Source organism: Dermacentor silvarum, chromosome 11 (assembly GCF_013339745.2).
Source record: "Dermacentor silvarum isolate Dsil-2018 chromosome 11, BIME_Dsil_1.4, whole genome shotgun sequence".
NCBI lineage: Eukaryota > Metazoa > Arthropoda > Arachnida > Ixodida > Ixodidae > Dermacentor > Dermacentor silvarum.
In genome coordinates, this window is record NC_051164.1 from 104,756,920 (window position 1) to 104,775,125 (window position 18,206).

Genomic DNA, 18,206 nt, shown 5'->3' on the forward strand with positions numbered 1-18,206 from the left:
GCGCATAGATGTAGTGGAATAAATGACCCATCTAGTTTTGCTTCCTTCTTTGTCTTTCTCTTGTGTAAGTTTTGCTATCCTATCGCGCAGCGTTGGATGCAAAGCAGCCCATTCGTCACTCACCTTCTCCGGGTACAGGAAAGCAGACTTGCTCATGGACCAGATGGCGATCATTCTCAGGTAAGCTGGGTACTTGTTTATCTTGTCTCGGGCATAGTACGCCAGGTAAGGCAGAGTCTCCTTGACGGCAAAGTTTCCGGCCACCTTGATGTACAGGATTCTCTCGGCGATTTTCATTTCTCGGTCGTACACAGGGACGAGGTACTGCGAGACGAAGGCATCACCCGTCAAGAGCTGAAGATTTCAACTCGACTTGTTTTCATTGTCATTACGATCATCATCATTATTGTCATTCAACAAACTATTTCGTGTCAACTACAGGACGAAGGGCTATCTTAGCGTCCTCGTTTATCCCAGGACTAGTTTTTATTTGCCCTTATTGGAACTGCCTACTTGAGAATAGGTGCCGATGAAAGCGCCAATGAATAATGAAGATTCTCGAGAACACTGCGTGAACTGACTTGCTGATTTGCTTAGGTTCTTACGTGTACAACACCTGGTAGTGCCTCTGCTGCAGTTTAAAATATGATGTCTTTTTCTTCTTTGCAAACCACGAAGCTTCCTTCTCCCTAATTAAGCGACAGTATTCCTGGGGATTCAGATCCCAGCAAGGTTTAATTCGCTCATAATACTTCAGGATGTGTAAAAATGGATGATATGTAGAACATGGGTATAGAGCCGGTATTTACACTGGCTAACCTCCTTGTCTTTCTTTCGCTTTCTTTCTCTCTATTTGTACTAAAACATGTTTATTTCAATTACAAGGGGTAAGTGTGCCTAGAGCCTTGTGATACAGTCAACTACTTCAATATTAAAATATTTCTGTCGCTTGTTATTACTTGTATGGACTGGCACTAGACCCAGTAGCTATATTTAGCTGCTGTATATTTTACTCGGGAATAAAAGCTGTTTAAGAGGCTTTGAAGGACCAGTACGAAGGCACATGGCGTTACGCTATGTGAATGTTACATAGCGATTACCTAAATCTTATTTTGACTGTGGCGAAGCCAAATATCTCTATAATTTTTTTATTTATTCAATACTCCGGATTCAAGGTCAAAGCAGGGCGGGCAATACAAATGCAAACAAAGCGAGGAAAAAAAAGAAATAGCAGCAAAAGAACAACACCGATGCAGGCTCGAAAACGGTAATTCACATTCTGATCACTTGCTTCAGTAGGGCATTTTCAATCATGTATGGTCCTTAGAAAATAAGGAATCTTCAGCAGGTCAGTGCGACCAAAATATAGCGTCAGCGCGTTTTGTTAGTGGTGTCGGCTGGGTCGGCTAGTTAAGGGTAACAAATACGGGGATAGATCTAGAGCTAGTTTATTATTACTTTTTACGATAGGTGCCTTATCAGCCGTTTTCTCTCTCGATTCGAGTTAACTTCTAATAGTGAAGAATAGAAATCACTATCATCGTATTCTTTCCGTCCTTTCAATCAAACTTTACTAGTAAATGGACTAACGTTTAAACATTGCCATGTGTTTTTTTTTTCTTCTTCTTTTTCACAAGCTCTGAAGTCTAATACCCCTTCCTTCTTGTTCGTCTCAGTAGCCAGTTGCATCGCTTTAGCAGAGTTATACGCCGTCCGCTTTCAAATTAGCTAAGCAAATGATTCCTTACGTTGTAGTATTTGGTGGCGAGTTCTGGCGTGCAGATGGCGTGCTCCTTGGCGTCGTTCCAAGTGTTGTGATAGTTGATGATGCAGGTATCGTACACCAGGATGCTGAGCGCCTTGAGGCAGGCCGAGCGTAGGCTGAATGTCTCCCTCACGTAGCTGGTCTCGCAAAGACGCTGCAATGGTTTGAGGAAGACCGCGTATGTCACAAACGAATCAAGAACAAGTAAATACGCAAGCACATGTGACAAAACGCCTGAACTATAATAGCTCGTTTCCAGGCACCAGTGTACTTTGTGAGTACAGCCAAACACTGCCCTAGCAATTTTGCGAGCTCAGGTTGCTGTCATGTTATGCTATTTAATATATGAATACATTTTTTACAATGAGATTCTGTGACTCGAAATTTAGGCTACTTTACGAATGATCTTCAAACAGTGTAGTCTCGCACTGACGCACCAGGTGCTGAAAGCCAGTGCTAGCTTGGGCGCACAATAATGTGCAAATATTGAAACGAATGAAAGAAATCTATCTTCAATATGGCAAATAAAAGCAAAGTAATTCTATCCTTCCTAATATATATATATATATATATATATATATATATATATCTTTGGCAACCCGAACAATACCATCGGCTTCGAGGAAATTGGTAATATTGTCGAGTGTACGACTGGTCAAAGCGAGATTTCATACTGTACTGCTGCTGTTGGCCTAGCTTTGGGGGTTGCCAAAGCTAGGCCAACAGCAGCAGTACAGTATGAAATCGTCTCGTTTTAACTTGTGTGGAGTAAATATACCACAGAGGTGTCATGTGACGTGAGCGTATCACTTGTCACTAAGCCTATTAAAAAGACCAAGGTGACCAAACGGGAAAGTGAAGTAGAATGTGTATACTGCACCCTGTTCATTCTTGCCACGTTGAGCGATTGGTGGCTATTAGCAAGCATTGCTAAACGTCACGATCCGCTCGACAAATCGGCCTAAGAAACTTCAATGGCAGGCGAAATACTTCTCTCGCGTGCCGAGAATCATGTCGCTACGGAAGGGTCCCGCGCTCGCGCCACTTACGTAGAATTCATCGAACAAGATCTCCGTGGGTTCTCGGATGTGTTGAGGAAGGTTGATGAGCATCTCGGAGGCTGAATCCTCATCGAGCTTCTTGCTCTGAATCAGATGCTTGGCGTACATGAACGCCGGATTCGTGCCGGCAGCCGTGAGCACGCTCAGGAACGCCTCCCTGCGCAAACCGACAGAAGAGATGTAAATATCCAACAGGGAGTGAAAGGTTATACGTCCATGTCAGCTTTCTGTAGTTCCGACTGAAGTTCACATGTTAATGCGACGAAAGTGATTACGCCCGCTAAGGACGACCGTATTGTTGCGAAATAGGAAAGCTGGACCAGTCAAGAGTGTGTAGCAAAGTGCCCACCTAGTGACGTCCCATTTACAGAAAAAAATGCAGTGATCTCGTATAATTATTTGTAATCCTATACAAACTCATGTATGATGCGCGGGGATCATCGGCTTTGAAGCTTACTGGGGACATAAATGTTCAATAATGTTCCCTTGAGTGCTGAAAGGATCTCGTGGTTTCAGCCTCGATGTGTGCGCTGTCGACTTGTGAATAAGAAATTAAAGGTATTACATGCTTAAGCGCTTTTAAAGTTCTCAGTTATTATATCAAATAACTTGTGGAAAACTTATAAAAATCATATTTTGTGTGACTAAAGTAGCCGATTTTCATCATTTGAATAGCCCGCGCTGATTAACTTAATTTCGCAGAGGTGTACTTGTGGCTGTCATACTTAAGAACCAGGATAATTTTGTTTCCAGCAGGGTGCTGCATACGACGCCTCTGGAGCGTCTGCTATCTGTTCACTTACGGATAATTACAAAAAAAGCAGCAATGTTTTAAAGTAAATTAACGCACTTGTGTTCCTTGGAGCCAGACTCAACGAAGCGGTGGTAAAAGTCGTCTATCTGGTTGTAGTCGAGGAGGACGAACGAATAGATGACTTCGAGGAACTTTATGGGCAGCTTGTCCTTCTTGATGGCCTCCTTGAGGTCTTCCTCCTTGATGTCCCATTCTACGAAGTTCCTGAAGATCCTGCCAACCTGTGAAATCACAAGTAGCACTCTCTGATATTTGCACCTCCTGCTTAGAGTTCATTTTACGGAGCGAAATTCTGAGAGGATTTAACTATTTTTAAAAATTAACCTTGCAATTTTTTTACTCCTCGTCTGCCTGTTAACAAAAACGCTGGTCCTACAACAAATACTACATATTGGGCACCCTTTCACATTATAAGTGAAGAATCAGTGTCCTGTCCTGCAGTGAAGTATTGCTCGCGAAATTCTAGCACTCTTAGCCGTCTTCAGTTCGTGCACAGTATAATAATAATACCTCGCTAAGTTATCTATTCCGAATTACATGTGACAAGCTAATATGTGCGTTTTCAGAAACCATAATCTGAAGTGAGAACCTCCGACCAATTAGGTTACTGCGCTAGAGCCGTCAAAAACAAACGTATGCCCTTTGTTCTACTCGGGACCTATCTCACAAGGAATGTGCAGAAATCGGGTTCATTTTCACTGCACTCTAGCATCATCGTAGTTATCTTTTATTATTAACCACCAAGTTGAAGATATTCTCTCCGGTCTAAGGTCGGGACACTTCGGCCTTACGGGCCCGACCCGTAAGGCCCGTAAGGCCCGTAAGGCTGAAGTGTCCCGACGAGGGTTTCATTCCGTTTGATGGTTCAAACTTTCAGTTCATGCCTATAGCATTATGCTGTATACTCATTTCACGACCTTTTGACTTGGAGGTGCAGCGCTTACATTGTAAACACTCTTCTTGACGACATAATTTTCGCGTTTTCACTGTGACCTGCTTCCTCGGCAGTGCGGATAAAGCACTTTAATGCACTCTTTGTTGGTGCTCCAATCTCGTTGCTACATCGATTGCCTTATCACTTTTGCTCATTACGACACAAGTTTCGAAGTCGCTGCCAAATCACATCACACGTACCTCGTCCACGTTGCCCTTCAGTCCGTACGTTGCTATCAGCTTATGAGCGTCCTTGAGATCCACAACGCGTTTGGTGTCGTGATCTTCGGAGAAGATGAAGGAGAGCTTGGGGTACGTCACCAGGTCCTCGTTGAAGGTCATGTCGCTGATGCTGTCACGAGTCTCGATCAAGTGCAGTGTGCGGCTGTAGAGAACGATCATAAAGAACAGAGCCAGTGTGCTCGTTTGTGCATTGTTTAAGAGATCTAGGGCATCTTAGAATACCATTCAACTGCAATCACAGTGATTCAGGATGTGACGGGCTATGTGGTGGTCGTTTTCGTCTGAAGCTTTAAGGTTTATTGACCAAGTCCTGGCAGCTTCCCCATTATGGGGCGCTAAGCTTCATTACATAAGATATGCGCAGGAGATGCTCTCACGCGAAGTTTCTTGACAGCAAAATCAACAAAAATTTTGAGGTATTAGTTATGTAGTGGGATAGCGCGTAAAAGTTGCGAAGTGCCAAGCTGCGTGGGAGGGAATACACGCTTTCGAGCAAAAATATTGTTTTTTTTTTTTTGCTTATGACTAGCATCTGCATCTGACTCAATTGTCTTCTGATTTATCGGTCAGCGCGATACTACTAGTCTAATACTACTATTTGTTCGATCTGCAAGTATTTCTACCGATTGAAGCGTCTGAACTAAAAAAAAGCAATGATAGTCTCTAGCAATGCTCCTTCCGAATCATCAATGTGAGATTCAACCTAGAAGACGTACTTGAGAAGGACCCTAATGGTATTTCCGTCCGGTGTGTATGGACTGTACATTATCTCGCCGTCAGCGATGATGTTCTCAATGATGAAGTTGTGCCTGGTTCCTCGGATGTCGTAGTGGTAGGCGGCGTTGGATGTCAGCGGGTGCTGCGAATTTAGCGATCGAAAACATTAAGTACACTGCTGGGCCAAATAACACGAGTGTCTCAAAACAAAAAGTATTGCCGACATTTGCGTGAAATTGCGGCTTTCAAACGGGACAAAACGAGCCTTGATAGAAGTAAAACTCCCAGCTTTAGCGCCTAAACCCAATCCATCGAATGGCAGCAGCTTCCATGCTGAATTCTCCGAGCTTAACTTCGAGTTTTCTCGTCAGTTTAGCGCTCCTACGCCACTATCATTCGCACTCTAGCATGCATAATTTGCGGCAGTTGGTTGGTATATAGTTTTGTATTAGGAATTCACAGTGTCACTAATAGCGACATGACTGATCGTATGAGGATGAACGTGCCATATTCAAATAAGGAAGTCATCGTAACAAATGTACTCATCCATCCATGATAGTATGCATGAAAATTCATTGGAGGTAAGGTTATTTCGCCATGCACGATCATATTCCTTACATCTGAAAGTAGTTTGAAATCACGAGTGGTCTGTGGGACCACTTAGTAATTTTCACTCACAGTCTCATCGCCGGCGCAGTCGACGCATCGCGTGCCGTGGCTGATTTTAAAGAAGACCTGCGGCGTGTTGCGGCACTTTTTGTAGTTCTTGATCTTGGTCACATTCAAGACGTTGGCGAATGGGTTCTCGGGGTTCACGGTCTTCTGGATGTCGTAGACAGTCTCGCACTCGCCGTAGATGCCATCCTGCGTTGAAGAAACAGAGAATAGTCTAGAACTCCGTAGTGCTCTAAGAACAGAGCACTACGTGGAGTTGCCGCACCTACCGGCTAGCAATCTCTTAGCAATTTTTATAACACTTCCCCGTAGCGATAATGTGAACTCAAACCAGTACGTAGCAAAATGCGAGTGAGAAAAGTGTTGTCTATGCAAGATCACGTTTGAACGATAAAGCATTCTTTCGCAATCGCTACACAATGCTTTCTTCTGCAGTAATTTTCGTCGATATTTAAGTTTTCAAAGAGTAATTCTCAATAATTAATTTAGTATAGATAGTTGTTTTGAACAATATATGTTAAGGGTTGTAAAAACGTTTCTATGAATCCGATATTATCTGAAAACAGTTAATGAATAAGTCTTTAGTATATTCAATTTCGTTTGTAATTTCTTTCTTATTTGACGTTCTCGATGTCCATTAACGGAACCAGTTAGAAAGTTCTTTTATATTACGTACAGTTTAACGACTGCGGAATTGAATTAATGTTTCCGTAAGGCAATCTTGAGCCACCTCCGTCGAAAGATATAGTCGCACAACTAGCTTGCGCAGACACACAACACGCAGTACAGAGACGTTGGTATATTCCTTCTCTATATGCCAGAATCTGAGTCACGCTACAAGGGTTGGCAAATCCTGCACAATTTGTTCTTTTTGGCGCGGAGAAGAAAAAAAAAGCTTGAGTTATTACATTTTGCACGGCACACATGTCATGTTCAATGTTACGACCAACTGACCTCGTAAATGCGGTACATCCCTGGAAGCTCAGTGCGCATGCCACCGATGCAGTTGCCCCGTTCGCAGTCGGAGTAGAAAGCTTCATCTCTGGGCAAGATGGGGTTGATCGCTTCCAGGTCAACATTGAAGAGGCTCACAATGGCTTTCTTCATGTTCACCGACCAGATTGGTTCACCTCGGGTCACTTGGATGTTCAAGATCTGCGACGACGCAGAGACGCGAACAACATAAATTTACAACAGGACCAGTATCTGTGGGGAGAAAAAGTAACCGAACAGCAGCAGCAAGGGTGGCTACAAAGAAACCGTGAATGAGCATCTCCGGGACCTTTTTCGCACTGAATTTAGGTGGCTTTCGTGCAAGCCATCGTACTTGTTTTAGGTTACGTTTTATGATATGTACTACATTATTTCTTACGTAATGTCTTTCTTTTTTTGGTTGATTGCTTTCATCCACGACTCCGCCTACTAAGGGTCATGGTGTTGACTGTAAATTGAAGTGACATATACAGGGTGCCCCAACTATCACGCACCAAGATTGAAATATATGCGAATGCTACGTAGCTGGACAGAACCAAGGTAATGTTGTTTGCCGTTGCTTGGAGACACTCAGATTATTTTTCCTTTCCACCTAATTACATAATCAGTCTTAATAATAAATAAACTTCTCAAATATTATAGTTAGATGAAAAGTGTCAATGAGGAAATTGTAGAGAAACTTGAAAAACACCCGATGCAGCTTTCTGTTGCTCAGTACGTGCTACATAAAACTGTTTTTCTGAGCGTGAACGAAGCCCGCGAATACACGCAATATTGCTGAGCGAATGGCCGCTCGAGGCACTTTGCTTGTATTCGCGGGCGTCCTTGACGCTCGGAAAAACTTTTATGTAGCACATATTGAGCAGCAGAGAGCTGTATCGGGAGTTTTTCATGTTGCTCTATAATTTTGTTATTGACACTTTTCATCCAATTATAACATTTCAAAAGTTGAATAATTAATTGAGACTAATTAGGTAATTACGCAGAATGAAATAAATAATCTGAGTAACTCCAAGCGATGGCAAACATTACCTTGGTCCTGTCCAGCTATGTGGGATTTGCATATTTTTAAATATTGGTGCATGATAGTTGGGGACGCCCATTATAGCTTTCAAATATATGCGTATGTTTTGTGCGAAAGACCAGCGAACATATTCACTACAATCTCTAGATTAAAAATGGTCATGCATATCCCACGCACCGTGGGAATCACTGTCAGCGAGATATTGTTTAGTCATACACTCGTGCTAAAAATGTCATCAAATATCTCTTTACTAGCGCAGGTTTGCGTTTCAACTGCCTGAAATCGCAAGCTGCCGCGAGCGCATAGTGGCAGCGGGAAAAAGTAATCATGGTGCGCTTTTCAAAGCGTCAACCAGGGTTTCAGAGCACTATAGATTCCGCGGGCGAAGGGCACTAAAGCTGAGAATTGACCGTAAGTTAGTAGGCCTGCGCGGGATCTCCAGGTACAATATCATTGGGCTATTGCGCCTTGGGATCCTGCCTCAAGTCTTCCCATAGAACACGTAATTATTTTCTTGAGCAACATCTTGTTAAAACCCCTAAATCTATGGTTGTAAGAACATGACCAACTGACCGACCAACCTACGCCACACCCAAGGGAGGTAGGCAAATAAACATTCGCTATGTCTTACAATGTAAAGTTGGGACTTTGTCCAGTTGCCGTTTAGATGCAGTGAGTCGTAGAAATTTAAAGCATAAATCAAAAGCGCCCCAGCTGTGATGACGTAGTGGGTTTGGCGTTGCGCTGCGTAATGCAAGGTAGCGGGATCAAATCCCGGCCGCTGAGGGCCGCTTTGTGCGAAATGCAAAAACGGCCTCGTACCCTGCGGTGGGTGCTCCTGTCATTGGAGCTCGTGTTGTAAGCGTGATGTCTATCTTCATTGTTTAGCGCGAACTCGCTACACCGCGACCACGTAGCTGGGCTGTCATGCTAGTGCACCTACGCAAATCTGTTTCACTGACCTTTCCCTGATCGTACCGGGCAGTGAAGGGCTTCTCTATGAAGCGGCCTAGCTCGTCGATCGTCCTGTAGTTGAACGGGTGCTCGATGAAATCATCCACATCCTTGTGAACCCTGTCGAACTTCATGTCAATCACCTGTGCGGAAAACAAAATTGTTTGTTAGCGCCTAAAACTTCACGCACAAAAAAAGTTTCATATTAAAGGACGGCACGAGTTGACCTGTCCGGTGTCACTACTGTTCCGTATATTGCTTCAGGTTTCAACACAGTACAGCAGCAACTGTATGAACAGGGAAATCAACTTGATGCGATATTTCCGAAACTGCGAAGTTTCGTTGTTGTGATGAATATTTATACGTGGGTAAGCCTGTAAGCGTCTTCCTAAAATAGAGCACGCCTGTGTAAAAAGGAAAACGGCTAATATTGTAAGCTTTTCCGACAGAGGTATACAGTACCTTGCCGACAGGGGCTGGGTTAGCGTACACAAACCCCTTCGATTTCCTCGCGGGAATTACCGACGTATTTCTTCTTATGACTGAGTAAACGAGAAAACTATCGATTATGTTGATTGCCATTATCATAGCTAACAGTAGCCACCAGCGGTCGCTTGCGACTGCGTTGGCCTGTCTCGACGAACGACCGCTTTCAGAACAGACAATCCTGGAATGCCGGCCTGTAGGGTCGTAACACGAGAAGTTGGTCAAACGGCTATTTACGTTCTAACATGCGAGTAACATAACGAGACCAACTCCCGTGTTTTCCGTTTCTCCCGCGCATTTGCTTTATTTTTTCGTTATTTCTTTCCATTTTCCCGCTCCTCCTAAACCCGCGCCAAGTGTAAGGTTGTGAACCAATCCTCCCCATCACAGTTCTGGTCCATCTGATCACTTCTGGTCCTCCCTATCTCATCTCATTTCTCTCTGTGTGTGTCTATTTCTGGAATCCCGTAGTCGAGAAATCAAGAAACCATGTCGCAAAACTTAGTCTGAAAATGAACCAAATGGGCCAGCGTCTAAGTAATAAGCAACAATAAAAAAACCCTTCCTCGATCCGCCACGGGTGCTCAGTCGGTATGAATTCCATGCTTCGGAGCAGGATGTCGAGGGTTGGAGTTCCGGCCGCGGCCGCCCTATTTCGATGAAGGCAGAAGACAAAAACGCCCCTGTACACAGATATCAGTGCACGTTACAGAACCCCAGGTGATCCAAATTAATGCTCAGGCGTCCACTACTGCGACTCTCACAGAGTCAGTGTTGCTTTGAGACGTTAACCCTCGTGAATCCAATAAACAATTTTAAAAAATGCTGCCGTAACACTCGAACGACCGATAAACAAAGCTGATTCCTTCTGATGACATGCAAGTTGAACGCTTACATTCCTTGCTGCACACTTGCTCGTTTCGCATACGCTGGTAGGAGCCCTTTAGGCTGAAGAAACTTGTGCGCCAAGCTGCGAATTTGTTATGGATCTTTCGGCGATGACTTTAACTCAAAAGGGGGGAGGGGGAGACGGGGGGGGGGGGAGGCTTCAGTATTGAGCGGAAGTTCTCATAACCGGTATTGGCCCATTTTTCCAGTGAACTGGTTTCCGGAAGGTGTTTCATCTGTTTCATTGGATGTACCATCAATAACAATTGATCCCCGTATTCTTCGACATTTGCTTTCGCATGAACCCTTTGAAAAAGTCCGTAGTGCCCAACCGCACTCTAGTTTGATGCGACGTTCTGCTGAATGCTGTATACTGTTATAAAACGATTTCCCCTTCATTAGGTCACGGCAGTGTGACTTGAAGACAACACTGCCACGTAGTTGGCGTTTCGCATGCATAAATTGGTGTTCACCTTGAAAATGAGATAGTCCTTCTTGGGCTGGACCAAGATCTTGCTCTTCAGGACGACGCCAGAGACTTGCTGACTCATTTCCGACATGAATGTGTGCAAGTGTCCGTAGTAGTCGTAGATATACTCACGTCCAATTTCGTAACCTGTGAGATCCAGTACATAAGGAGCAGTTAGTGAAACTCCAGCAGCTAGGAATATAACTTACGTGAGCAATCCTCACTTGCACTTTATCCAATAGGAAGAATATACTACAAAGGTCAATAACAGTGCCAATGAGTACTGAACACAAGAGCATTGTGGACATCCTATCGCAATCGTCCTTGCAAAATAATGTGTGACTGCCTGCTTCCGTCTGCTTTTTTTAAGCGCTCCTGAAATGCGCAGAATTGAAATTATGCGTTCCACGGGCACTTCTGATTTTGTGTTCTTTCGACTTTTGGCACATTCCGAAACATGTCTAATCATTGCATTAATTATGGGTTCATTATTGTTTTGCCATATCCTCGGATCCTTTCACTTGTTCTATCCCGCGTTTCACACACAGCGCTTTTATGGCCCCCGAACAGCGCCACCAAACGTTTGAACAGTTTTCCACTTTCGAAAAAATCTTACCTAATCTTACTTGCTGAGAGGCATAGGAATGTCTTAATATAATTGAGCTTGCACATACAGATGCTACATGTCATGTATGGGTTGACACTGCAGGTTCACTCTGCTTGGCAATGGTAGCTCGCCTTTTATAGTCGTATTTCGTAGCAGCCAGATGCAACGTATACACTCTAAAAAACACTTTGTGTGTACTACTTTCCTATCAAGAACGCTATGCTACGCTGATATGAGCTTGCCGATCGTGACCTGAAATAACTTTCAGCGTAGCACTAAAGAAAAAAAATGCCCACAACATAAATTACGCTCACTATTTCGGGTCAAGATAAGCCAGAAAGGGTGCAAGTTTTTCTTAGAGCGTACTGATAGCCACTCTTCGGAACTGCTCGCAACTGTTTAAAATGTTCGGTTTGATTTTCTCTCTAAGAAATCTCTGACCAACACAGAAAAATTGTATAGGCTTTGGAATTCCTAACAGCTGTGATCGCGCCTAGAGAAGATTATAAATTAGGACATCTTACCATTTCCGAAGGTTACGGACACTGTTGGCGGAGAGAAAAAAGAGAAGTCAGGCGTTAGCGACATGTTAAATATGCTTTGAAGCAATGGGCATCGTTCAATGAAAACAGACAGTATTTGCTTTGTTATGGAAGTGCCTTGGAGCATGCATGTTGTACCTTAATAAATGCTCAAACTATTATTGCTGCTAGCATATTTTAAAAAATAAATTGAATCTAGAGTAATTATACTCAGCTTTTAAATTGCACTAACTACATTAACAGGTCTTGCACACCGCAAGAATGATTCATTATTTTGGTCCTGCTGACTTGACAGGGGTGCATGTACTTTACGAATGGATTTATTTGATATGACAATTCAGGACGCAATTATTGCGCAGGAAGCTTACATGGAGTGGCAAAGAGCCTGAAAGCTTTGCGAGTTAACAAGCTACAGTTCTTTGCATGTTGGGTAGTTAACTCGATCATTTAGGCTAGCCATCTTGTTACTAAAGTAACGCCACAATCCTCATATCCATCATTGATTTCTAAATGCAATAGAACGTGCCATTCTCGTGTCACATTACACCATTAAGAACTTTAGACCTCGCGACAATTCGTCGAACCGTTAGAAAAAATATTCTCGGATTGTGTTGGTATATACGCTAGGCACTTCACAACATGTTCTGCAACGCGGTTCAGCGGGAAACAGTGTGTAGTATCATGAGCATGCACTGTGAACATAAGTAGCATAGAACGCGTGTCACATAGAAGCTAATGTGGCGATTTCATACAGGATCGGTGTTCATGGGCGTTCAGTACCCTTTACCGGGCACTGAACTGAGAGCATAGGGTACTGGGAAGTTCAGTAGTTGACCAGTTCAGTGCCATTTACAAGGTTCTGTACTGCGCAGCTACTGAACTTCCGGGCACCCTTTTCCGGCTACTGAACTACTAAACTATCGGGTACCCTCTACATTGTACTGAACTGCTGAACGACTCAACTGCTGGTCACACGCTTCCCGGTACTAACTGCTCAGCTAATGAGCTTCCGGGTACTATACTGCATAACTTTTCTTTCTCTCTCTCTCTCTCTTTTTTAGGGCGGAGTTAATAACGCGTGCGTGCCGAGATCAGGGCACTACTAATATTACTGGTAATGTAGCCAGTATAAGCGTGTTCAGTAGAGAAGCGCAAAATAATGGAGGAAACTTATCGCGAATTCTCGCTAGTGAAAGTCCGCTGAAATTTGAGAGAGATGAGCGGGAAGTGAAACAGCCTTTGGCGATAAGAAACCTGCAATGCTCAATATCTCCTGAACTGAGAACTAATAATTTCTTCATCCTTTTTCACCGACCTCCGTACTGCGCTCAGTCTAACGTTCGCTAACGAGCCCAAATTCTTACTCCGATGCCCTGAGGTTCGGTACGGTAGGCACCATCCGTCCATACACCGACTACCGCTCAACTCGAAAATTCCATCGTTTCGAAACTCGAAGACGTGTACTCACCGGCCACAGCCGCAAGGGCTGCAAGCCCCAGCAATAGCCGCATGACGCTCTCTCGGTCACTGCAGGACGGAGTTGGGACTCCGTGCTATACGGCCGCTGCCTGAACGAGGCGGAAAGGTGCGTTTTTATAACAGCCGCTCTGGCCACCCACGTGACCCAGGATGACCAACAGGAGCGCAGCGGCTCTTCGGATAGGTAGCAAAGGGCGATAACTTGTATCGGCGAGAGCTCACGAGCCTGTATCGGTTCCTTACGTAGCGCGTGTTCTCGTGATAACCGTCGGCTCTGGCCGTCTTCGAGGGTCTCGGTCCCCCTTCATGAGAGGGCGACACAGCGTTCTCCGTGTCCGATAGAAATGAAACACTCGAAATGCAAAAAGAAGAAAAAAGAGCTCGCTTCGTCCTGAGAGGTTACTTGTCTCGTCACGGCCAATATTTTCCTATTGAAGAAGAGCAAAAGCGGAACGCGTCTCCTCGAGCAAATCGCGGCGAAAGGTCGTCGAACCTCCTTTTACCTTCGTAATGATAAGTGTTGTTCTTTGACCCCGGAGGCATGATGCTACATGTGATCGTGCATCCGGAAGCTCACTTACGCCTCTGTTTCAGCTCACAGTTGCAGCTCACTCTGCAAATCAGCTTCCCTTTTTGGTACAGCAACGGCCAAGAAATTCAGCCAAACTTCGTGTGCACCCTGCGTACTTCTGCAACTCAACGAGCACTGGCTGATCCCCGCTTTGACGGTGCCTTTCATTTTGCTGCCGGCAGATGATCCGCATTACTAGAAGAGTGAATCAAATTGTTATGACGACTTGGACTGACTCAGCGCGTGGGTGTCGACAGCGACTGCAGTGCGTTGTGTGATCAGTCCCATGGGAACCGTTGCGAAACGATGACAATTTCTTGGACCTCGTGGCCGCTGTTGAAAGAGATATCACATACCTTGACCATCCGCCATGCAGATAATAAAGCCTTTTTACACTGCTAGGTTTACAACAGTGTAAACGAAGCAAACACGGGAAGCGATGGCTCCTCACGGCTCAAAAGCGGCATTCTCCAGCACCCAAAGTGCAGCCCCCGAAATCTACCATTCTGTTCGCCAAGCTGACAATACTTGTGGCTGTGTCTAGAGTTAGTTACTTGGCCATAGTTAATTATTTTTAAAAATCGAAGTGTCGATAGCAACGTTTTGCATTACGCTGAAAGCACCTCGGCACACTGCATGGCGCGACGATGACCTCCACCACGAGGCGTTTCAGATGTCGAACCTCGATGGTGCAGGTGAGGAGACCGGAGGGAATAATTATCTGCGTCTTTCGGTGCCCAAAGAAAGGATTACATAGATCTAGCTTGACGTTTACTGTCCCTATACTGCTCAGATGAAGTGTATGCACCACGCTGTTACACGCACACAGCTGCTCAGCAGGAGCGCTAATGTGTGTGCGCGTGCACACAACACTTGCTGCCCTGGCTCCAACAGTGTCGAATGAGCGGACCGTAACGCAGCGCCCACTTGGCTTCGTCGTTTTTGCAGCCAAACGAGCTGCGCTACTCCGGAGGTAGCCTTCAACACGTGGGCCGCGCATACGCGGTTGATAACACGAACATGGTGGCGCCGACACCTACGGCGCGAACGTTTCTTCAGCGTCCGTGGAATCTCTCCGAAATCATGACAAAATCATGACACAATGATTCACATGCAAAATCATGACAACGAATTGTCAAAGTTCTCAGTATTGTTAAGTAAATTTGGCGTTAGCGGATTCGAGTTGGTTACTGTTCTGGAGAAGGAATACTTAAAAATTTTCGTTCTTGTGCGGAAAGAGGTTAATGAATGGGCATGACGAGGCCTTCTTAGTAGCTTTGTCAAGGGCTTTGGATATGGATCGGGACTCATTGACAGCTTGTGCTTGACTCATTGTCATGGCTGTTGTGGACTCGTTGACATGACGTTTCCGGCTCCCGCAATCACTTCCGACGCATGCAGCCAGCAAAAGCATGATCTTCGAGATGTGTATCTGTTACCCAGAGGAGGCCCGTTACCCTCTCTGGGTAATAGATTTGGACACCTCCTATTTTCTTGTTACGGAAATCTTGATGCGTCTTATCTTATGGAGACGGTAAATTGTGTGTCACAAAAGTTACAATGAGCCGATGAAGTTTTGGTATTTATTAACAACGACCATTAGTCGCCAACGTTACTCGCCAACGTATGGCGAGCAACGTGGACTTATCTCGCCATACATTCGCGAAGACGGTTGGGGTCGATAGGGTCTTGAGCACCGAAACGTGACGGTCATCCAAACAAGAACCAACACATGAGATAGTTACGTTTTTTGCATGCAACAGTTAAGGTTGTTCTCTCAGCCTTCCTCATTTATAGGCACAAAGAGTTAGTGTCCGCATATTCTTCGCATTGGCTATACTATGCCCTACCTTAAGCAGACAGTAGCGAGACGCTACTACGCTTTATGCCATGTTGTAATGTCTAATTCAATTCTTGCTATAGGCAATATGCGGAACCGTTTAAATGCGAAGCATCTTTTGGCGAACATTTGCCGCTTTGGCAGTAGCTATCTATCTAGCCGCCTACGTCTTGGTGCTCCCATGGTCGTTTCGTTAACTTGGTAGGTACCAAAAGTGGCATAGTATGACAAGAGTGTATGACGAACGTAAATAATAATTCATGACATCAATGTCATGTAGGTCATGAAACAGCTCCCTACATCTTGGTGCTCTCATGGTCGTTTCGTTAACTTGGTATGTAAGTAGCATGGGTTCGGACATGGGTACGAAGTGAGGGAAACAGTAAACGATGATGGTGGAAGTCATAGTGACGAGCATGACTCAGCAGAAATGACAAGAACTCAGTGATAAAAGATTAATACTCAAAGACCACTAAAATGGTTTTGGACGTAGGTACTATAAGTGAAGGAAACACTACAGGATGATGGGAGAAGTCATAGTCATGAGCATGACTCAGCAAAAATGCAATGACTCAGCAAAAATGATTAACACCGAAATACCACTGGAATGGGTTGGACGTGAGCACTACGTGAAGGAAACACTAAAGGATGATGGTAGAAGTCATAGTCATGAGCATGACTTAGCAAAAATGACAAATTTCTAATGATAGGCATTTCATAGGCCATGACAATAAATGATAGGTCATGACATGAATGACATGACATGCGTGTCATGTAGGTCATGAAACAGCCGCCTACGCCTCGGTGCTCCCATGGTCGTTTCGTTAACTTGGTAGGCTCCCCGCGCAATGCTTCGCATAACATCGATTCCCACATAGGGTGGGATCTACCTGCTTTTTCAGGTTACCACGGGAAGAGACAATGCTCATAATAGTTGCAATCATCTCAGAGCCTCTTTGAGGGGCTTCAGATTTTGGTTGAACGTAGTGTTATGACATAATTGTTTTAATGTGCGATTGGTATTTAAGCGTCGTGTGTGCCTGGGAGCGTTCTTTCTGTGTTGGCTCATCTGTGGCCCGAAACGGCACCGTCGCTGGTAATTTACTGCAGCACTACGTCGTGGCTTGTTTTGCATGTTTCTTCATATAAAAGAGTTACGTCTATGGTCAGTTCTCGCCGCTTGCTGGTCGCTCCTAAACCAGAGCTTCTTCCTGAAACGTTGGCGTCTTAGGGCGCAGCAAGTGCTGTACTCAAGCCCTTAGTCTCATTGATCATTCTTTTGCCACATCCTCCGGTTATTTTGAACAAAGGCAATTTGACAGCCTTGAATGCTGTCAGGGAGACATATATGTTAAACTTATAAAACCCTGCATCCTGAATGTGTCAGCACAGTGGCACCAGTTGGGAGGGCTAAATACGAAACGGTGCTATTACATTTAAAACGAAGCTTTCTTTAGCTAACGGCCCTGGTTATGCCGTGGTAACTGTGGCTGATTTGGTCGGCTATTTCATCTGATTATTCGTCGATATATACTCAAACAGAATTTGTGCTACTGGCGCAATTTTCAGAAAAAAAAATATATTTTATTAGCCCTGTATACTGACCGGCAAAGTAGTACTAGTGAGCGGATCACTGTTCTCGCGTAGGGAAACAATACATTAAGGTATAAGACGTGTACATATAAGGTTGCCTCGTAGGTATGTCTTAAGCACAGCAAACTCTTTATGCAGCAATGCAAATATTCAGCGGATTCTTTTATTTACCTGATTTTCGTTGATTATAGTCGTTTGATATGTGCTACTGGATGTCTGCCACTGGATGTCTCCCCCAGAATAGGTATGTGTGACCGTGACAGAGAAATAGTATAATACCTAACTTTAGCTAGATATGTGTCATAGACCTCTGTGAGTACAATCGTCATCGACAGTATTTCGTCGACAGAAATCGTACATTGACGTCACCCTCGTGCCGTCGCTGTGTAGACGTCTCACACTGAGTGCCCGCCTGATATAATGTTTGCATTCCGGCATAGCTAGGGAATTATGTAGTGCATAAATATAAGAATTACATAAAATAAATCTCTGAACTTTCCGCTGCTTAAACATAAACCTTGCACGAAAGGACAGCTCTATGTATTGCCGTTG

The 18,206-nt window shown here is 44.4% G+C and overlaps 1 protein-coding gene across 1 annotated transcript in view; it reads right to left on the minus strand.

Moving 5' to 3' along the window:
- The window catches only part of LOC119433731 (vitellogenin-2-like), a 34,184-nt gene extending 20,436 nt beyond the window's left edge, over window positions 1-13,748 (minus strand). Inside the window, 12 exon segments of the mRNA XM_037700991.2 lie at window positions 124-324; window positions 1,749-1,919; window positions 2,815-2,983; window positions 3,677-3,861; window positions 4,775-4,958; window positions 5,533-5,675; window positions 6,212-6,397; window positions 7,163-7,363; window positions 9,188-9,322; window positions 11,027-11,169; window positions 12,154-12,174; window positions 13,640-13,748. Coding sequence (XP_037556919.1) covers window positions 124-324; window positions 1,749-1,919; window positions 2,815-2,983; window positions 3,677-3,861; window positions 4,775-4,958; window positions 5,533-5,675; window positions 6,212-6,397; window positions 7,163-7,363; window positions 9,188-9,322; window positions 11,027-11,169; window positions 12,154-12,174; window positions 13,640-13,682 — 1,782 coding nt within the window. The 5' untranslated portion in view covers window positions 13,683-13,748.
- Window positions 13,749-18,206: the final 4,458 nt, after the last annotated feature.